The 23,084-nt window shown below is 42.7% G+C and overlaps 1 protein-coding gene across 2 annotated transcripts in view; it reads left to right on the top strand.

Annotated features, from left to right (window-relative positions):
* The window catches only part of LOC115468605 (phosphatidylinositol 3,4,5-trisphosphate 3-phosphatase TPTE2-like), a 149,924-nt gene extending 130,258 nt beyond the window's left edge, over window positions 1-19,666 (top strand). For both annotated transcript variants that reach the window (XM_030200427.1, XM_030200426.1), the window contains 4 exons: window positions 4,071-4,168; window positions 6,043-6,138; window positions 13,598-13,668; window positions 17,925-19,666. In XM_030200427.1, coding sequence (XP_030056287.1) covers window positions 4,071-4,168; window positions 6,043-6,138; window positions 13,598-13,668; window positions 17,925-18,027 — 368 coding nt within the window. In that variant the 3' untranslated portion in view covers window positions 18,028-19,666. The remainder of the gene's footprint in view (window positions 1-4,070; window positions 4,169-6,042; window positions 6,139-13,597; window positions 13,669-17,924) is intronic.
* The last annotated feature ends 3,418 nt before the right edge of the window (window positions 19,667-23,084 follow it).

Raw genomic sequence — 23,084 nt, 5'->3', positions numbered from 1 at the left:
GGTGCATGTGTTAAGGTGCACTAAGTTTCACTATTATGTTTTTTTATTTCAAAACTTGATACACTTGATCCGGATTTATAGTTTAATATTCTAATTGTTCAAGTTAATCTGTCACAAATGAAGCTTAACCTAATACCTTTCAGTTCTTATCATAAGATGAGCCTTCCCTCCTGTAACCTTATCCACTCTGTCTCCTGTTCCTCAACTATGTATTTCTCCTCTCCGGAACTGGTAATCACCACTTACGGAACTATGTAAGCCACATTGAGCCTGCAAATGGGTGGGAAAATGTGGGATTCAAATGTTATAAATAAATACACCACATATTCCAAACAGATGGATCTAAGCGGTTTACAACTTACAAACAGACTCGAAAAACTATCTCCTAGGTTGGGACAACAGATGAAGAAACATACTAGATAACATAGCACCACTACAAACAAGAACATCACGAAGACACAAATCGTTACCTTGGTTTAATGAAGAACTGAAAAAACTAAAAACACAAGTTAGGAGATACGAACGAGCATGGAATAAAAGAAAAGATGAACACACACTCAACGCATGGAAACAAGTGCAAAGGAAATACAAATATGCAATATGACAAACCAAAAGGTCTTACTACAAAAACAAAATAGGGCCAGACTGCAGACACGCATAAACGTTTCCTACTAATGAGCAAACTACTAGACACCACTCCAGTTACTACAACTAATATAGACACCCCATCAGCAGGCAACCTTGCTAAATACTTTAATGAGAACATTGTTAAGAATTGGAGACAGCATTTTCTTGGGTTATTAGAATTGATAGTAATGAGCTCAGAGTAATATCTATGTTTAGCATTGGAAATTGCTAAATTCAATTCCTTATATTTAGAGCGAAATAATGAAGTGAAATAATAGGCAGCGCATTAATGATATCAACAAACAAGGGCATTAGCTCTCTCCAAAAAAGTATGGTAATTTTAGTATTTAGCTAATGCCTTTCCATTGGTAGTTCCAGACAAGTTACAGTAGGTATTTCCCTTTCCTGAGAGGGCTTACAATCTAAGTTTATACCTTGGGCTGCAAGGAGTGTCAGTGGGATGTGAACTCTAGTCTCTATAGTTCACAGCCTGCTGATCTAACCACTAGGTTATTTCTTCACTTCCTAGAGAAGGCTCCCAGACCTGGCACTTTGCCAGATGGTAAAGCCCTTAATAGACTGAGCCATCTCCTTAAATTTTACCAACTTGGGGGGGGGGCAAGATGACGCCAACAGAGTAAGACATGCTGAGCTGTGCTCTGACTGCTTCTTATGTTTACTGGGGTTTTTTTTGTTGACTTTGACATGGAAAAGAAGAAAGGAAGTTCTAAGATTAAGGATGGGCCTCTCCCACTGATGACCCAACAGATGATTCCACAGATAGACAGAGCAGTAGCAGCAGTTAAGGCTTTGGGTGTGAGCCTTTCTGCTGGAATTGAGTTCAGAGACTCTTTCCATCTTGAGGCAACTTTGAGCCCCAAAGAACACAAGCCACCTCCTCAACTGGGGACATCTGTGATGGACAGTCTGATAGCAGTCCAGGTTTGAAGGGAGGAGACAGTATGGCTGCAGGCTTGATGGGCCAACTGGCATTGGCAACTACTCCAGTGGACCCCAGGACCACCATACTGAAGAAGTGGGTGTGTATATATATATATATATATATATATATATATATATATATATATATATATATATATACGAGGTGCTGAGAGTGTGACAGAAACCCCAGTCCAGGAAAAGGGTGAAGCTGGAGGCTTGAGATATTCTTGCCCCACTCTAGTCCCTAAAGGAACTATGCAGCCTGAGGTAATCACATTGGAATCTGTCTGGACTGCTTTAGTGGCCCTGGAACAAATTATGACTAAGAGAGTGAGCACAAGTAGAAGCATCTATGGAGAGACTGAAAGAACATGTTGATGTTCTTGAAACTGTTACACCTGCTCAGGGGGCCCAGATTCAGAACCTAGAAGATAGAATTAAACAGACTGAGTCTGTTTATACTGCTGTTGTGATGGATCTTACAGTACAACAAAATAAATTGGTGATCATGAAGAATAAACTAAGAGTCTTGAATCTGAGAGCTATTAATTTCTCTGATTTCCCTGTTGCACATAGAGGTCTCTTTTAAAAAGTTTTTGAGGGAGTCTTTAGGTTTGAATGAAGAAGCTATGTCCCCCTTTCAAAAGATTGTTTATTTTCCTTATAAGGAGACGATCAAGGGACACAGGGTGCCTTGGAGAATGTCTCCCCTGACAGCTTGAATCTTACCATTTTTTTTTTTGCAACATCTGTGGACTGTGTGAATGAGAGATCTAATCTAATACATCTAATCTAATACACTACTTATATACCGCTGCAATCCCCCAGTAGGGTCCAGTGTGGTTTACAGCATACAATCAAATAATCATATACAACCTAAAAGTACATTAAGGAGTACCGGGCCCCCTTTAGGGCTATAGACTGTAATATAAGCATATTGTGTAATTGGAAAGAAAATCTATCCATAGGGGAACTAAATAGGTCAGTGACTAGAGAAGAAGAGTAGCCATAAATGGCCCGAAAAACTATACTTACAGATTTCAATAAGATGCTTTGCTGCACTGGTCACCAATGTAAGGATAGACGATAAGATTAAATATTGTTTTTCCTCAGATTTAAAATCAGTTTGATAGAAGTATTTTGAATTAATTGCATTTTTTTTGCAGTTTATATACCCAAATAAATAACGTTACAGTGGTCCAGATGTGGAAGCACTAACATCTGATCTAGTAGAGCATAAACTGGCAATTCAAAAAATGATGATCTTAGGTTCACTCTTATTTCCTTTGTATATGAGTCTGATAAAGACACAATACTAAGACTGTATTTCTGTAAAAAAACATGCTCAGTTTATAGGTCAGCGAGTTTGGCTTTAGATCTGCCTAAACAAACACAAGATAAAAGAAAGGAACGAGTCAGGAAGTGTTGTTCCTTTGTGGTCACTTTTGTTTTATGCTTTTCAGCTAAATGTGTAATTAAATTGAACAATCAAGTATATATATTTTGGGACCCTAAACAATTGAAGTATTTCTGGAATCTAAGACCCGGAAATGGCAACCGCCATTATGGCAAATGTAAGCCACATTGAGTCTGCAAATTGGTGGGGAAATGTGGGATACAAATGCTACAAATAAATAAGAAATCTGTTGCTGTTTGACTACTGAAGCTGACTTTGTTTCATGTGTTGTTTTTGAGTAAGATCGACTGTGTGTGAAATGTTGGTTTTGTTTTACTCTGTGGTTTTTCTAGATTAATGTAATATTTTCTTCTATTAGATTTTAATTGATATCATCTCCTGCTTTTCTGTGGCCTCCCCCATTGCAGTTGGTAGACTTGGACTTTCATACACAAAGCTTCTAGATTGTCTTTTTTTATTTTGAAAAAATTCCATGGCTTCGTTTTTCATAATTTGAGTATCATGATTTTGCTGTAGGAAAGTTCTTCTTTGTTTGTTTGTTATGTAAAAAAAAACACCAAAAAAAACCGTTATAAAAATTTAAAAAAGATGTTACCAGCTTGTTCAGACAAACCTTGTTGTTCAGGTGTAAGGGAAGGCAATGTGACTGAAGCCAGATAAGAGTCCACTGTGGCATTATCAAGGTGAAAGTCAGCGGTATACAGATCTTTATAAAATAACTAAAACCTATCACAAATTGACGAAAAACTTCAATTTGTCCATCTCAATCCCTTGCCTTTATAACATACCTTTTAGCTTGCTTCTGCTACAAATGGCAAGCCAGTAATCTAAAAGCCCCAGAAAGTCCTCTGATCGTAACCTGGCATCTAACAGTTGTTGATATACTGGATGAGAGCCCGTACACTTATGCAGCTCCTCTAGCGCCTTAATTCGGTTCCTACATTAGAAAGATGGGCTGTCTAGTATTTAGATGAATTTAGGCAAATAATAGAAAATATAGTTTTAGATGATACATAACTGGACTTATTTGAAATGTGATAGTCATAGATGGAGTTGTAATCAAAATGTTTTTCGTTTGTTATAGGAGTTGGAAAAAGCAATGGAAGTGATCTAAAAGTACAAATAATAATGAAAAAGGAAATTGTATTCCAGTGCATTTGTGCATCTCAAGAAAACTGCAAGGTAACCGGTCTTTTTCCCTCTACTGGCTTTGTCTCCCAAAATGATGCATTTAATGTCTCCTGTTTGGGGGAGGCAAGGGAGTGAGACTCTCACAGAGAAAATTACTCTAGTGGTAAAAATGTGACCATGTTAATGACTTTCTTCTCTGAACAAAGAGTGAAAACACCTTGCACAGTAATCCGTCCTGTTTTATTCTTAATGCTAAAAGAAAAACAGAAAGAGCTCATAAGAAATCTGCACCACAAGAAACAGATTAGGTTAAATTGTGTTGCTGATTACATGCAGTTGATACCTGGATTGGAAGAAGGTAAAAGATGTTAATTTTTGCCATGGTGCATCCAGGTAGCCAGTTAATGACTGAATATCGGCAGTTAACCAATTAAATGCTGACTCTGCCCCGACTCTGTCCCTAGACCACTCACTGAATAGCCAATTGCGGCCAGTTAAGTGCCATTAAATATCAATGGGTAGCCCCACACCGGTGATTTAACCGTGCAGGAGCTTCTCTTGCCCAATTAAATCGCTTTGAATATTGACTCTTAAAGGATTATCTACACCTGAGATAATGTCCTTCAGATTAAATGAAACATTACTAGGAGGAAAATGATATGACGCCTTAGAAATTGCAATTAAATGAGAATTGGGCAACTTCAGAACACCTTTAAAATAATTTTTTTTAACAAAACTAAAGGAGAAAGTAGGTGAGTCTGTGGGGAAATTAAGAATTCTCAGGTTTTTGGCCCTAAGAGAATTTTCTATATACTCCACCTGCTTATGTATAGCTAGAATATCTTTTAATACAAAAGACACCAGAATCCTGTGTGGTCTGAACCTGATATTACATTTTCCACATATCGCTTTCCATTTGAAGCAGTCTAGCTTCATGTTCCTACAATTTCTCAATAGTTCTTTAAGAAATGGTTAGTTTGATCTACAATACCCTAAAGTAGGAAAGTAGTCTTATTAACCAAAGACTAGATATCACCTAATAAAACCTATCCAGAAGGCCTTCCAGTATCCCCCACCCCCAAGTGTCCCTTCTTCTTATGCAACCAATTAGCTTTGGAGAAGTACTGCTGCCCCTGTATCCAGTGGTGCTGCTGAGGAGGGATGTTACAGGAAGTTCTGCTTGGGAAGGAAGTCCTTCTCCTGGCTGCTGAGGTTGGCACATCCACCAGGACTTATTAAAAGCAAGACTTCTGTGGCATGAGCGCAAGACCAAAGGGGAATGCACCCCTTTGGTGCCCCTGTGAGACTACTTTTAAGCAGTTGAAGTATTTTCCAGGCTGGTTTGTTTAAAGGAAAGGTATTCCTCTGGCCATGGGGAAGAGGAAGATAAAATCAAAAGATATGTCAGTCACTCCAACTTCAGTGGTAGGCCTGATGGACTACCATGTTATACAATCACCAATGGTGAGTGGAGTGAATCAAGGACAAGTGGTAACTTCCTCTCCTGAATCTGGGACCTCTGAGCCCCATTATTTTTAAATATATTTTCTAACTGAATATATTTATTTATTTTAGTATTGTTGTATTTGTTTGTGATTTTAAGATTTCTGCCGAAAGCCAACTAGATTTGGAGAGAGTACAGGATATAAGAATTTTTTTTTAATCAATTATTATGACACCTTCTTTGTCTCTAGTATCTGAAAGGCAGATTAGGAAGCAGTTAGGATCCCCTGGTGCCTCAGCGGCTGGAGAGATTTCATTTGTTAAATTAACTATTTCCACCCCTCTACCTACAATACCCCTTTCTAAAACTATTTGTTTGCCTAACTTGCAACCTCCTAGAGTCTTGTGCTTGGGGTCCTTTCACTGTGATAGCAACTATGTCTAAGACACTTTATTGAGATTATGGTTTGTCATCTATGCAGCTGTTTTTTGATGCTGGAAACAATACTGCCATCATCACCTTAGAAGGTTGTCCAGTGATCAGCGATGACGTTAAAATAAGATTTGAATCTAGTGTGGTAAGTAGACTCCCGACTTAAATATTTTGCAGCTTTCTTTGATTAGCCGCAACTCTTTTTTTTTTTCCCCCTACTTGTGTTCATTGTGTTGTTCCCTCAGGAGGGTATTTAATGTTTAAAAACCTGCTGCTGATGTTACCTGTCTGTTGCTTTGGAATTCTCCCTTGTTAGCCTCCAACTTCAGACAATAGATAAGTGTTTAGGACAGTATCTTAGGGGTCCTTTTACTAAGGTGCGCTGAGAAATGGTTTGCGGTAGTGTAGGTGCAGGTTTTGGGCGTGCGCCCAGTGGCGTACCAAGGGGGGGGGGCGGTGGGGCGGTCTGCCCCGGGTGTCAGTGAGTGAGGGGGTGATCCGCTTCGCTCCCGCTGCTCCCACCCTACCTTAAAAAAAAATTTTTTGAAGCGTCGTTGCAGGCAGCGCCTTGCATCTGCCCTGCTTGTAAAAGAAGTAAATCTCTTCGCTTCGTCATCGTCGGGCCTCACTATGTCCCACCCTCCTCTGAAGTAACTTCCTATTTCCGCGAGGGCGGGACATAGTGAGGCCCGATGACGACGAAGCGAAGAGATTTACTTCTTTTACAAGCAGGGCAGACGCAAGGCGCTGCCTGCAACGACGCTTCAAAATTTTTTTTTGTAAAGGTAGGGTGGGAGCAGGAGAGTCGGGTCGGGGTGGGGAGGGGAGGGGGCTCCTCAGATGGGAGAGGGGTATTGTGGGGTTCTCACATGGGGAGGGGAGGGGGTTTTCATATGGGAGAAGGGGACTGAGTGGGGAGGGGGTTCTCAGATGGGAGAGGGGTGTTGTGGGGGTTCTCACATGGGGAGGGGGTTTTCATATGGGAGAAGGGGACTGGGGTGGGGAGGGGGTTCTCAGATGGGAGAGGGGTGTTGTGGGGGTTCTCAGATGGGGAGGGGAGGGGGTTTTCATATGGGAGAACGGGACTGGGGTGGGGAGGGGTTCTCAGATGGGAGAGGGGTGTTGTGGGGGTTCTCAGATGGGGAGGGGAGGGGGTTTTCATATGGGAGAAGGGGACTGGGGTGGGGAGGGGGTTCTCATATGGGAGAGGGGTGTTGTGGAGGTTCTCACATGGGGAGGGGAGGGGGGGTTCATATGGGAGAAGGGGACTGGGGTGGGGAAGGGGGTTTTCAGATGGGAGAGGGGTGTTGTGGGGGTTCTCACATGGGGAGGGGGTTTTCAGATGGGAGAAGGGGACTGGGGTGGGGAGGGGGTTCTGAGATGGGAGAGGAGAGGAGTGTTCTGGGGGTTCTCAGATGGGAGAAGGACTGGGGTGGGGAGGGGGTTCTCAGATGGGAGAAGGGGACTAGGGTGGGTGGGGTTCTCAGATGGGAGGAGGGGGCTCTCGAATGGGAGAAGGGGGCTGGAACTGGGGTCTGAGAAGGGGTCATGACGAAAAATGGGGCATGCCTGGGTCAGGTGGGAGAATGGGTCGGGCTGAAAAGGGGGGCAAGGCATGTGGATGAAGGGGGCTGAAACTGGGGGCTGAAAGGAGGGTAGGTGGGATAAGGGGGCTAGTACTGGGACTGGGGGCTGAAAGGCGGCAGGGGCTGAAATTGTGGGGACTAGGGCTGAAAAGGAGACAGGGAGAAGTGGCTGGGGCTGAAGCTCAGGACTGGTGAGAGAAAAGGGCTGGGGCTGAAACTGGGGGCTAAAAAGGGGACAGGGAGAAGTGGCTGGGGGCTGAAGCTCGGGACTGGTGGGAGAAAAGGACTGGGGCTGAAACTGGGGACTGGTGGGATAGTAGGGCTGGAACTGGGGGCTGAAAAAAAGGGGCAGAGAGAGGGGACAGATCCTGGATGGAAGGGGGAGGAGAGGGAGGGCAAATGGTGGATTGAAGGGGCAGAGAGAAAGGGCAGACAGTGGATGGAAGGGATAGAAAGGGCAGACAGTGAATAAAGGGGGAGAGAGAGAGGGCAAACAGGGGCAGATGGTGGATGGAAGGGGCAGAGATAGAGGGCCGATGTAGATGGAAGGAGCAGGGAGAGAGGGCAGACATTGGATGGAGGGGACAGCAGAGAGGGCAGACACTGGATGGCAGAGAGAGAACAAAGACAGATGCTGGATGGAAGGAAGACAGTGAAAAGAAGATGAGGAAAGCAGAAACCAGAGAGAACAAACTGTAAATAAAATATATCTTTTTATTTTTTTTGCTTTAGGATAAAGTAGTATTGTAGCTGTGTTAATGTTTATAATAGAACATGTAAACAAGGTAATCTTTTTATTGGACTAATTTTAATACATTTTGGCTAACTTTCGGAGAACAAAACCCCCTTCCTCAGGTCCGGATAGGATATTGTAATAGAACTATACTGTATTGACCTGAGGAAGGATGTTTTGGCCTCTGTAAGCTAAATGTATTAGTCCAATAAAATGGTATTATTTTATTTTCCATATTTGTTTTATTTCTGTTAATTTGTGAAGTGGTGATTGGTATTTGTTAGTTTTTTCAAATTTACATCTGCTGTCTTTATGTTTTGCACAGTACTAGGGGACATTTTCTGTTTCTGTGGTGTTGCATTGTATGCAGAGTCTGGCATCTTGGGGGTTCAGTTTAATTTTTGTCTAAATAGAAAGTTTATTATTGCTTATTCTATAGTGGATTAGGGTGTATCTGTGTTTGTGAAAAAGACATGGCTTTCGGTTGGCATTGACTGTGCAAGATGGACGATCTGTACTATTCTGTCTGATTTTATTTTACAATAGGTGAATTGATATTCTAGTGCTCACTGTAGTGTTTAAGATGCTTTCTTTTTCCTTGTGTGACTTGTAGAAATTACTGCTTATGGTATGCTAGAATTGCTCTATAGGTCCTGAGTGTTTTGTATTCTCGGCATGCCTAATACTAGATTTTGGAGGGGGGGGGGGGTGTTAAAAAATGACCGGCCCCGGGTGTCAAGTACCCTAGGTACCGCTTGAGACTTTACCACTAGGTCAATGAGTGGCAGTAAGGTTGCAGACCAAAAATGGACGGGCAGCAATTTTGATTTTGTTGCACGTCCATTTTCAGCAAGCCTGTAAAAAAGGCCTTTATAAAAAAATTTTGCCGAAAATGGACGTGCAACAAAATCAAAATTGCCGCGCGTCCATTTTTGGTCTGCAACCTTACTGCCACTCATTGACCTAGTGGTAAAGTCTCAAGCGGTAACCGGGTGGTAATGACCTACGCACATCAAATGCCACTTGGCGCGCATCTGATACGTGCGTCCAAAAATAAAAATTATTTTTCAGCCACGCATATTGGACGTGTGTCAAAAATGAAATTACCGAACCGGGTGATAACTCCATTTTGGCACGCGTTGGGTGCGTGTAGATGCTTACGCGGCTTAGTAAAAGGGCCCCTTAATGACTACCTTGTCACTGTGTTTTTATTCTTCCTTTGAGAGCATGGTGCAAAGCAGTCTTTTCTGGACAAACTCTCTGTTTCTGTTAAAAATGATTTATGGGGATCTACAAACTTGCAGCCTTATTCACGTTTGCTATACTTGTCTTCATTTTAATATTTACACAACACGGAGGGAAAAGGTCTCATTATTACCAATGGTGGTAGTTTTTAGTGTCAGCTCTTCCAATTCCCTTCGGCCCGAAGGGAGGCGATCTGCAGACTTGCCACTGCTGCGCTTCTTTCACATGGAGCGAGGTTAAGGTGAGGTGCTATGATTTGAATTCAGGGGGGCGGGGGCGGGGCCCTGAGGGCGACCTTGCCCCAGGCCCGGCCTAGTCTCTTTGCGGCCCTGCAGCAGTCTTCACTGCTTGCAGTTGGTGTAAAATACAGCTGCTTGTTTGATAACGGGGTCAAAAAGATTTGATCATATTACACCAATATTGCACCATCCGCATTGGTTGCCTGTGGCTGCACACATTTAAGACATTGTGGGGTCCTTTTAATAAGGTGCGCTGAAAACAGGGGCGTATCTGCGTGGGGCCACAGGGGCCTGGGCCCCCGCAGATTTCGCCCTGGCCCCCTTCCCCGCCGTCAACCCCCCTCTCTGGCTCTGGCCCCCCCTACCGCCGGATTCCAGATACGCCCCTGGCTGAAAATGGCCTGCGGTAGTGTAGGCGTGGGTTTTGGGCATGCGCAGAATCATTTTTCAGTGCACCTGTAAATTTTTGCCGTGCGTCCATTTTGGATCTGGGACCTTACCCACCAGCCATTGACCTAGTGGTAAAGACTCACGGAGTAACCTGGCGGTAATGACCTACACTAGTCAAATGCCACTTGGTGTGTGTTGCTGACGTGCGCCAGAAGATAAAAAATATTTTTTAGACATGCGTAGTGGACGCCTGCTGAAAATGAAATTACTGTAAGGGTCATGACTGGATTTCAAGGTATTATATAAGGTTACATTGGCTTCCTAAAGAATCTAGGATTTTATTTAAGTTTTTTTTTGTTTTTTATTTAAGGTTTTAGGTGGTATTGGCTCAGAATATTTATTTATTGGTACTTATATCCCACATTATCTTAAGATCTGGTTATTTAAGAAATATGTTGTAAACTGAACTATTATTGTATATTACTTTTCCAGTATTTTTATTGTAATTCCTGGGAATGTGTCTTAACATAGTAACATAACATAGTAGACAACGTCAGAAAAAGACCTGCATGGTCCATCCAGTCTGCCCAACAAGATAAACTCATATGTGCTACTTTTTGGGTATACCTTACCTTGATTTGTATCTGTCATTTTCAGGGCACAGTAGGGTTACCATTTTGTGTCCTCTGAAAAAGAGGACACATGTCACGCCCCCGCCACGCCTCATGCCCCTCCCCCTTCGGGTCCTCGTTCCGCCCCTATTCCCCGCCCCCCCCGTCACATAGTCCCCTCCCCCCTGTCAAATACCCCCCCCTCACTTACTATCTAGCCCTGGTGGTCTAGTAGCGTCTTCTCTTCGGGGCAGGAAAGAGCCCCCTCTTTCCTGCCCGGAGCGCTGCCTGCCCTTGCCTGCTGCATCCTCCTCAGTCTGGCTGGGGATTCAAAATGGCCACCGAGAGTTGAAGCGGCCTCGCGAGAGTTTAACTCTCGGCGGCCATTTTGAATCCCCAGCCAGACCGAGAAGGATGATAGACAGGGGAGGCAGCGCTCCGGGCAGGAAAGAGGGGGCTCTTTCCTGCCCCGAAGACGTCACTAGACCACCAGGGAACATGGTAAGGAAGGGGAGGGGACGGGAGACCAGACCCACGGCGCCGATCGCCCGCCCACACGCCCACCGCACGCACGCGCCTGCCTGCCAGCACCCGTCCCACGTTTGTCCAGAAATCCGGACAAACGTGGGTGCAGGCAAAATCCGCCGGACGCCCCGGACATGCCCTCAAAAAGAGGACATGTCCGGGGAAATCCGGACGAATGGTAACCCTAGGGCACAGACCGTATAAGTCTGCCCAGCAATATCCTCGCCTCCCAACCACCAGCCCCGCCACCTAATCTCAGCTAAGCTTCTGAGGATCCATTCCCTCGGAACAGGATTCCTTTATGTTTATCCCACGCATGTTTGAATTCCGTTACCGTTTTCCTCTCCACCATCTCCCGTGGGAGAGCATTCAAAGCATCCACCACTCTCTCCGTGAAAAAATACTTCCTGACATTTTTCTTGAGTCTGCCTCCCTTCAATCTCGTATCGTGCCCTCTAGTTCTACCGCCTTCCCATCTCCGGAAAAGGTTTGTTTGCAGATTAATACCTTTCAGATATTTGAACGTCTGTATCATATCACCCCTGTTTCTCCTTTCCTCCAGGGTATACATGTTCAGGTCAGCAAGTCTCTCCTCATATGTCTTGTAACGCAAATCCCGTACCAATGTCGTAGCTTTTCTTTGCACCGCTTCAATTCTTTTTACATCCTTAGCAAGATACGGCCTCCAGAACTGAACACAATACTCCAGGTGGGGCCTCACCAACGACTTATACAGGGGCATTAAAACCTCTTTTCTTCTGCTGGTCACTCCCCTCTCTATACAGCCTAGCAACCTTCTACTTACGGCCACCGCCTTGTCACACTGTTTCATCGCCTTCAGATCCTCAGATACTATCACCCGAAGATCCCTCTCCCCGTAGGTACCTATCAGACTCTCTCCGCCTAACACATTCGTCTCCAGTGGATTTCTACTCCCTAAGTGCATCACTTTGCATTTCTTGATCTCTTTGACTATGTGAACATCTTAGAACTTTATGGTTGTAGCAGTTTATAAGTACTAATGTTATTGTTATGTTGTTTGTTTTTTTATGTTCTATGTTATGCTCTTGCATTTACATGCTATGTCACATACCTAACCAGTCAGGTTTTCAGGATAGTCATAATGCATATGCATGAGATAGATGTACATACAGTGGAGGTAAACCATGCAAATTTATCTCGTGTACATTCATAATGAACTGGCTGGGTGTTTTCCCAAGGGTTGGATTGAGAACCCTGGTTTAGACAGTAATTGGAACAAAACTACCAGCTTTTGATTTATTGATGCAAACTCTCTGTAAGTGAATTTACCTGCAGAGTTTGGCAGTTATGAATATTGCCCCCATCGTAAATAACTGCAGATAAAGACCAGTGTTCCCCAGCTGTCTGTGTTTCTGATTTTGTAACCTCTTTGGGTATGTAAGCATAGTGTGTATATACAGTAGATTCCGGTTAATTGAGACAAATTGGGGCCACAGTACTTTGTCCCAATTAAGCGGATGCTCCAAAAAAACAAACTTGCCCGGATCACAAAGAGGTACAGTGGGAATCAAATCTGGTTCACACCCACTCCAGTTACATTACTCTGCAGGGTGGAAGTTAAAAGCTGCATGGACGGAAGTGACACTTCGGGGTGGAAGTGGTTGTTTTGGGTTGTAAAAAGGGAACGCTAGGTGGCCCCACCTTCTATACACGTCATCTCATTAGCTGACTGCGCAGAGATGGATGCGGGGAGTAACATCCAGATCGTGGAAGAGTACTGGTGAGAGCACGAGCCCCATGTCTGATTCGGGAGTAGGGCATAGTAATGGTATGGGGGGAGGGGAGGACTAGAAAATTTGCACTGGCCCGGAGAATAACAGACTAGAGAGTGCAAATACAGATGCTACTGGCCCAATTAAATGACACAGTGGCCCAAATAAGCAAAACCTTTCCGCTAGTATGATTTTGATTTTGTGTTTGTTCTTCCAGATTTGAACCAAGTAAGCGGCTGCCCCGATTAACTGGTGTCCCAGTTAACCGGAATCTACTATATATGTCCTATAGTTAAGCCAACATGGGCTTGCACATTTTTTATCCAACCTATCAACCCTGTTCCTAGTCCTCATTGTTAGGGTTATTGATTTATTTTAAATTAGAATTTATTAATTGCCAGACATGGCCACTTTTTGGTTAGCCTGGACTTCATGGAAACCCAGGGTTGCTATACTGCTGATAATGAAATTGGTTTCCTAGCAGGAACTGAAAAGTCCATTTTTTTAATATTTGCATTTAGGGCCTTCCGAAAGGATATGACGACTGTCCGTTCTACTTCTGGTTCAACACATCTTTCATTGAGGATAACAGGTACAGCTACTGCCGTTGTTACACGGATCAATCTGCCTCTGCATCATTTCCTTTTCTTTGCAAGCACATATACAAATAGATGATGTACATATGAAGTCTGGATGTGAAGATCATTTCCAAGAAAATCAGATTTCTGTGGCCATCTTCATTAACAGCTTGCACAGCATGTTTTAAAGGCTTTTACAGTATTAACATATATTTTCATAAGTCTCCTTCTGGTTTCTGACACTGCCAGCCAATCAAAATGAAAAAGCCAAGGACAAAAATAGATGTCAAAGCTTCAAATTTATTCTACTGGATCAAGATTTCAGGTTCTGAGCTTGACAGCAGTTCAGGATAAAAATGTTGGTAATAGCAGCCAACCAAATTTTGGTTTTGGTTTTGGTGTCAAAACAAGCACAAAATTCACATTCAGCCGTGCTTTGATTTCAGCTGAAAATGTCAGTGTATTTTCAGCTGAAACCAAAATGTTTTTGCTACGTCCTATGGCTTTCCTCCTCCTTCTCCCCCCCACCCCCCAACCAGAAGTTTTCACTCCCTTCTCCTGAACAGAAGCAGCCCTCCTTTGGGCCTGCCTTATTGCCCTAGTGGCCTAGTGGTCAGTCAGGGCAGGAGTGATCCCCACTTGCTCCTGTTCTTGCCATCTCTGCACTCAAAATGGCTACCACAACTTCCAGCAGCAGTCTGCCATGATCTCCATTGGCAATTTTGAAATCGGAGCCAGCATGGGCAGGAGCAATCCACAGCAGTTATCTCACAAGACTACCAGTGGTGGTAGCTCTTTTGGACTAGCAGTTTTCTTCTGTTTTTTAGGGCCCCCATTCAGGAGGGATATTATCAACATTAGCTGATGTTAAGTCGTGTTATTTTACTCTTAACTGCAATTATTAATAGCTAGATATCATTTCATAAAATAGGATCGTGCTAAAACATAATGTCTTAACAGTACCCATGTTGATAACTACTGAGCTACAGCACCATGAGTCTTTATAACTACACAGCATTGTATCCCTTGTTTTATAACCTTCACCTACCTCTACTGCAGTGACAGTTTTTGAGCAGAAGCCACAGATAATAATTTGCTCTAGAACAGTGTTTCCCATGTTGGTCCTGGAGTACCCCATTGCCAGTAAAGTTTTCAGGATATCCACAGTGAATATGCAGATCTCTTTTATTCATATTCATTGTGGATATCCCGAAAACCTGACTGACAAGGGAGTACTCCAGGACTGACTTGGGAAACACTGCTGTAGAACCTGGTGTGCCTGCATCCTAAGTCCAGCCTGTGGGTGTCTCCACTGAGCAATGATTGACATATTTTCCCTTGTAAAGGGCAGTAAACACTGTCTTCACAGCGGCCTTGGTCCCAGCTCACCAAAGGAACAGAAGCCAGACCTGGGAACTGAACCTGGCTCTTCCACATGGCATTGCAGTGGAGCCTGTACATTACATTTTGTGGGTCACAATCTAACGAGAGCCACAACAGTCATCTGGGAAGAAAACAAAACTAAACATAAAATTACAATTCATAGTAACATAGTAAGTAGATGACGGCAAAAAAAGACCTGCACGGTCCATCCAGTCTGCCCAACAAGATAAACTCACATGTGCTACTTTTTGTGTATACCTTACATTGATTTGTACCTGTCCTTTTCAGGGCACAGACTGTATAAGTCTGCCCAGCAGCATCCCCGCCTCCCGCCACCGGCTCTGCCACCCAATCTCGGCTAAGCTCCTTAGGATCCATTCCTTCTGAACAGAATGAATTACAATTCATTCTGTAAAGCAAACTTCTGAAAAAGCCATCTGCCATACTGTTGCAATGCAATAGGTCTGGCAGTGCGCTCTGATTCACATTTACAAGTTTAGTACAAGGTTCTTACAAGCCCTGGTTAACAGAGCCTCGCACACCTCTGCTGGGATAGGGATGGAAGGGAAAGAGCGATGGCTGCCTTGGCATGGGGTATGTCAAGAGGGAGAGTGCAAATGCAATGCGTGAAAGTCTGGTATGTTTATGGTTCTTGAGGATTACTGAAAATGGTCCAGCATTGCATTTCCGGGCATAACGTTAGAAGTGGTCAGCAAGAGCCCCTCTGGCTGAATCTTGACCCCTTAGTGTCTGTTTTCTATAGTGCACAACTGCAAGGGGAGTGAGGACATGGGTGGAGCAGGAGCATACCAAGCAATTACACACTAACCTTACACCATGTAAATGGCTACTGTAAAGGCTGTATCCACTAAACACAATTAAGTATAGGGTGTGGGATTACACAGTCGCAAGATATACAGTAACAATTACTTCCATGCGATGAAAATGCAAAAATCTGCACTCTGTGTGAACGAGTGCATATATCAAAGGAAAATGGCCTCACAGAGCTCCTAGATCAGCAGAATCTATTAGAACTGAAACAGATCCAAAGTGATCCTCTGTTCATCAGTGGCCAAAAAAACCTTTGCTCTCGATGACAGGTAGCTAGTTGCTGCTATTGCTTTCGTTGCAATAAAGTTTTAATTTGCGTTGCTGCTGTTTAAACAACTATGGCTACACATAGATAAGAATTATTGAAAACTGAAAGGAAACTTATCTTTCAGTTGCATTTCTACCGGCACATGTAACTTCTTATGCTGGAGCTAGTTTCTTCTCCCCCTCACCACTTGCCGACGATGGCCAGCATTTCGTGCCACTGCTTCAGGGTCTAAGTGTCGGGGCTGTTTTTGAAACTGGCTCTAGTTAACTCCTCCGTGCCTTAGTGCACTGTAAAGGCTGACAAGTGACAGTATTCTGTAAGTGCTTCTGCCTACAGTTACATTACGTTGCATTGGGGGTTATATACTGCACTAGCCTCATGAGTTCAGCGCAGTTTACAAGATCAAACAAGACCAGTAAAATCCAGAATGATTACAGGTTGTTCAGATGCCGCCTAACAATAAATTCCTGAAATAGAAATGTCTTTGGTAATCTTCGAAACATGGAGTAATCACTAATCATATTTGTTCAGGGAGAGAATCCCACCATTTGGCAGATTGATAAGAAATTAGTTTTGACAAGAGTAGATTTATATATAGCTTTTTTTTAATGAGCAGATAATTTGTAAATGCTGACTTAAGCTAATATTCTATCCATAACAGCAACTATGTGCATAATTGCTGATATAAAATTTGTGCTTAATTATCCTAGTACCCAACTTATGGGCCTTTTAACTAAAGGGTTGGCGTGCAGCAGCAGGCTTGCTGCGCGCCAATCCAGAACTACCGCAGGAGCCCAGCCGTAGTTCCCACCCCCAGCATGCGCCATTTCCAGCGCTACAAAAATATTTTCTGTTTTTGTAGCGCCGGTGCTTACCTGGCTGTAATCGACTGCCCGGTTACGCCAGGTTAGCACGGGAGCCCTTACCACTACCTCAGTGGGGGTGGGGTAAATGCTCCCCCTCCCCCCCGAAATGGCCACGCAGCAAGTGGTTCACTTACCCCATGGCCATTTCTTTTTGAGAGAAAAAAAAAGACAGCCTTTTACCTGCTGCGGTAAAAGGAGGCTTCAGCGTGCGTCAGAAACACTCGCTGATGGTAATAGAGAATTACTTCCTACATGTTTTCAAGGAAACAACTGCTCTCAAGGGTTGGGTATTTCAGATCTCTCCAGTATTCTTTCCTTTTTGATAGGATAATCATGGCAGGATGAATAATTTCAGGCGGTAATAACAGCATTTGCCAGTGTGACATATTGACTGTATCTACCACTTGGAATTCCTAGAGTAAGGAATGTAAGTCATCACCCATGTGTTGTAGTAATAAATAGTACAGTAATTACTGAATTTGACATCAGAGAGAATTGCTTCTAACTGTCCAAATTGGATAATTATCTATAATTATTTATAGAGCATAAAGGTGGGTATCTGTAGTAAGTTCTTCAAAAGATTATGGTGATGCATCAACGCCCTGTTTACCGCGTTTATGGCCCATATACAGCAGCTGTGGATTTAGGCAGTCCCTTGGTTCATGTCTAGGTGTGTTGGTATCCAAAAGGTCTAGAATAAAGAGCTGTCGGTGCCAAATTGTAGACACATAAATACTCAACTGCTAGAAAGAAGAATGCAAACCATGGCCTAGTATTTTCAACAGTTCTCTTTTGCTGCTCCAATGCCCTTGTAGATGGTAATGGGTCAAGCCAGAATGGACAAAGGGACATGGAAATGGTATAAAAGAAAAACCTCACAGGGATAAGTTTGTTGAAAGCTCAATTTATAATTTTATTGCAGGCTTTATCTTCCTAGAAGTGAACTGGATAATCCTCACAAGGTGAAAACATGGAAAATCTTCAAAGAAGACTTTGCAGTGGAACTGATCTTTGTGGATGCATGAAGGGTCTTAGATATCCTACAGCTTATGATAAGATGTAATTGTCTCACTCGGTTTTCAGCTGGCTTGAGAAACCATATGAAACCAGTAGATGTCATTACTGAGTACTTACAAGGATTTTTTTTATCTTCCACTCCAAGTATGTATGAGCACTTTGTCAAAGCCTACTTCTTAGGAAATAAGCAGTGAGCCCACCAACCATAATTTCTATCAATATGAAGTACCCCTTATCAAAACAGATTGTCCAAGTGGTTTATATAGAGCATGTGTGTCGGCAAGAAACTGGGTTGCTCAAAAAGCACACAAGATGCATTAAGACTGAAATGTAGTGATGCTGTAATCTCCTATCTTAATCCTCTAGGGTAAACTAATTGCAATATTAACTAAAAGGTGTCATTGTGCACTATCATGCATTATTTACCACAGATACCATTTTATGCAGTGGGACCTATTCACTAAGAAGGTTCATGGCCAAACACTAATTTGGATTATTTTGGAATAATCTGAATTTTTCATGGTTTTTGGGTTCATTCCAGGCATTTTGGATATTTTTTATGCATTGTATCCAGTTGAGAACATTTTCTGTCTGCAAATTGAATCTCATTAAGGCATAAGTTTATGTATATATGATTGAGTTTGTGTGTACTTAATTTTGAAGGTGCCTCATGAATCGAATATCACACACCTACTGTTCACCAATTATGTGTGTTAACAGTGTTAGCAAGTGCAAACATGGTAGTGCACTGTAATAAATCTAGCCCTAAATATTTTACCTGCAGAAAAGTTGTTCCCGTAATATTTGTTTCCCTCTCTAGTGTGTTTTGGCTTTGAGACAGATTTCAGCATTAGCAGATAGTCTATTGCGGATTGCCTTTCTATTTTCTGGTACCCACTCCTCTCATCTCTTCCCTTTTGGAATTCACTACAAATAGTTTCAGGGCCTGGTGTAAGGTCATAAGTCAGACAACACACGGCCACCCAGTGTTGTTTTCAGCCTGTTTTTAATTTTTTGGTAAAACATTATCATATCTTGAAATTACAACTGCATATTTTGTAACAGAAATAATTCAGTTTTATAATATGCCGTGTACTTTTTTTTTTTTTTTTGCAAAATGTAAGGGGAAATAAATGTCTCCATGTTGTTGGTTTATAGTATTTTTGTTTTTTTCTTTATTTACAGATAGTCTGTATCCAGTTGACTGTTTTCACAAATCTGTCCACAACTTTTACAACAAGTCTCTGTCTAAACTAGAAATGTAAGGTCTGATATTCAGCCACCGACTGAGTTATTCCTGGATATTCAAAGCTGTGCACTGTCAGGCCTTTGGCTTTTAATATCCGGTTATTTTTGAGCCGGCTAACACATAGCCCTTAAGTCGATATTCAGATCTTAAGTGGCAATGGGTTAGCGTATAAAAATAGGACAGACTTTCATGTGATCCCATTTATGTACTAAACCTGGCCGCTTAAGGACTGAATGACTCCGCCTCTGGAATGCCCCCAACATAACTGTCTTTGAATTTGAATTTGGTGCTAACTGTGAATTTCAGTGGCACTTAGCTGGTAAACTATTGCTGAAAATTAGCAGTTAGCCCCGCCTAAGTGATGTAACCGGTCAGGAGCTGGCTAAATCGCTTTGAATATTGGTCCCAAAATGTTTGGTAACTAACATTCTCAAAATATTTTATTTTGAATGATAACAACCAACTTAAGCAGAAGACCACTTGTTAAAACTTTTAGTACCCTTTGTTTTGGTCCATGACACAACAGAATATTGCATGTATCACCTTTTCTTCATGTAAAAAGATGGTCTTGGGAATATATCCTCGTCATCTACATTAACAGCAATAGCAATGCACCTGTGTTGCTATTCTCAAATATATAAGTTACAATACTCTTTTTTAGCTCATGCTTAGTAAAAATCCAATCTTTAGCAGCTCATATATAACCTCTCCCCAGCCCCTGCCTACTAAAGAATGCCCTAGACCATGAGATGTACCCAAAGGAACTGTTGCTTATGTCTGTACAGTGCTAAGCATTGTATAATACCAGGCAGTGGAAGACTATGGGGGGTGTCAAGTGGCATAGCCAAGGGTGGGCCCACCCACTTTAAGCTCAGGCTCACTCAGCAGCAGTACAGCTGGTTTGTGAGTGGCAAGAATCCCCAAGCCCTGCCAACTGAAGACTCAAGCGATCCAGCATCTCTTCACTTCACTTCCCCCAACCCCCACCCCAGTAACTTTTAAATCCTTCAGTGCTGGGCTGGCAGTAAGCAGCAACTCATACTGGCTGCTCGTGCTGCCCCAGAGCCTTCCCCCTGACACAACTCCCTGTTCACAGGACCAAGAAAAATTGTGTCAGAGGGAAGTCTCAAGGCTGGCGTGAACAAGGTTGGAGGAGTCAAGTTAAGAGATGCTGGATCTCCTGGTGGTGGGGAGGGGGGGATGCGGTTCCCGGCCCACCCACTTAGGGCTGAAGCCCACAAAGAATTGGCTGTCTGGCTATGCCTCTAATGGGGGCAATTCTATAAAGTGGCACATAGAAGTAAGAGCCCACTTATGCACATCAAAGGCACCATAAAGTGGCAGGTGGCTATGTACACTAGGTGTTATTCTATAAGGTAGTGACTAAGAGCTCTGCGAGGGGGAGAAGCCTAAGCGAGCCATGAGCATGTCTCCCAATTAGTTTATAGTGTACTACACGTGCCTATGTACATCAGTTGGCGCACCAACTCCTTCCATTGACATGGTGTAAGAGGGTGCACCTACACATTGGTGTGCAAAGATGACCTTATGCTAATATTCTATAACAGAATCTTGGTGCCATTATTGAATTGGCCCTAAGCTCATAGTATTGGGGTACTAATTTATAGAATTGCCCTGTATATTTTCAGTGTAATAGTGTTCACTTTCTAAAAGAAGCAGCTCGGTGTTTTTGAAACTAGTATACATCTATCTCATGTACTCCTAACACTGACATTAGCAGACCTGCCAAGTCTCCCGCCAGAGAGCTGGGATCTCCCGCAGAGCAGACTCCCTTTCCAGCGACAGCATGAGACACCTTCATACAATGTCATCTCCTGCTGCCGTTGGTCCTGCAGTAGCAGGAGATGTTTTATGAAGGTGTCTCTTGCTGCCGCTGGAAGGGGAAGCTACTTCTGCACCCTTCACTGCAAACTGGCATGTGCCAGGGGCAGGGGGGCAGGACTAGGTAGAGTTATGGACAGCCCCAAAATCGCCTGCCTGGAAGTTTGGCCCCCTGGGCAAGCTCTGCATTAGGTTACAAAATATGTGAATTCTCTACCTTTAAAAGAACAAAATTAAAGCAGGAGTCCTTATAGGACTTCAAACTACTTTCTAGAAAGACATCACAATAAAAAAAAATCTCTAGATGTAGAAGTTAAAGCAACGAGTAGTTATCTTTATTTTTTTTTGGGGGGGGAGGGGGCGCAGTAAGGACATGCCAGGCTTTTCATGGGTTCCATAGTCACTACTAATCTATTCTCACTATATATTCAGCCCACACATGGCCCCAGAAACTTCCCTGAGAAAGGAGGTGGAGTTTACAGTGCAAGGATTCAGAGGTTAGATTGAGAACAGGAGCTGGTATGAGGCTATCTAGTCCATTATAGTTGGAGCTTGCTGCCAGTAGGCGGAGATTGCCGCCACACTGGTTCACCCAAAACACTAGCAAAAGATTATTAGAAATAATGGACTGCCTATGCGTGGTCCATCTGTAAAAAGTCAAAAACTATTCGTTGGATAGGCAATGCCTTAAAAGGTGGAGGACAAAAGATTTTTTTTCTAACTTATTTGACAGCTTTTTAATTTATTTGGAAGCTTCCCATAGGTAGATATTCAGTTTTTATTTCATGATATTTATATCACTAAAACAGCATAAAAATTATTATAGCTGGTAGAAACAACACTAATAAAGGCTGTATTTTGTGCACATTTTTCTATACAATACAGTAATACATTGCCAAATTTCAGTGAGGATATCCTGTTTACTGAGGGGTTCATCTTAACAGTTGTTGTAATCTGCATTGGGAAGCCTGATGTTATAAAGATTGGAAGTAAACTCAAACTCTGCTTTCATTGGAGAACATGGAATCACATCACCTCATCTCTGTTGTACAACTGGATTATTCGGTTTTGAGCATGTTTCAGGGACAAGTGTTTTCATAAGTCAAAATAATACAAATAAGTATTTTCTTTCATGTAGATCTCTCATTTGTTTAAACGTAACTAAATGGGCTGTAAGCCCCTAATACAGTCTGTTGGTTTTCTTATATTTTGTCCTTGCGATAACTTGTGCCCAAACTGGAAATAAATTGACACACAATAATAGAATTCAGTATCATCCAAAACTTATTAACATTATAATTGTGTTTGCATTTGGGTAATAACTGAGAAAATGCTGTTATCAAATCATATTAGGAAGCTTGACGTTGACTTAGTTAACTTCTGCTGAATATCATTCAGCTAATAGTTTTAAGGCTAGATTTTGTTTGCTGAACTCATGCTGACTCATTTCCCCTCCACCAGATTTGTCCCTTCTCGGTTAATTTAAAAAAGGAAGGTAAGAAATGATTCACTGTGGTCTTACAAGGACATCCCATCAAGCTGTGCATAACTATTATTCACTTCCATCTTTTCCACTGCTGCTTACCCATAGCTCTCATTATTCCCAGGACTCATCTCTATACAAACACACAGCTGGGAGGCAAATATTACCCCCCCCCCCCCCCCCCCCACACACACACACACAAAACAAACAACCCAAAATATGTCTGTGGAGAGACTTGTTGACCTAAACATATATACCCTGGAGGAAAGGAGAAACAGGGGCGATATGATACAGACATTCAAATATTTGAAATGTATTAATCCACAAACAAACCTGAGATGGGAAGAACTAGAGGGCATGAATTAAAAGGGGGAAGACTCAGGAATAATGTCAGGAAGTATTTTTTTCACTGAGAGGGGGGTAGATACCACCCCCCCTCCCATGCGAAGTGGTAGAGTTAAAGAATTAAAAAATGCATGGGACAAACACAA

The sequence above is a fragment of the Microcaecilia unicolor genome, chromosome 4 (assembly GCF_901765095.1).
Source record: "Microcaecilia unicolor chromosome 4, aMicUni1.1, whole genome shotgun sequence".
NCBI lineage: Eukaryota > Metazoa > Chordata > Amphibia > Gymnophiona > Siphonopidae > Microcaecilia > Microcaecilia unicolor.
The sequence above is the reverse complement of the archived record's forward strand: the minus strand, read 5'-3'. Positions and strand labels throughout refer to the sequence as shown.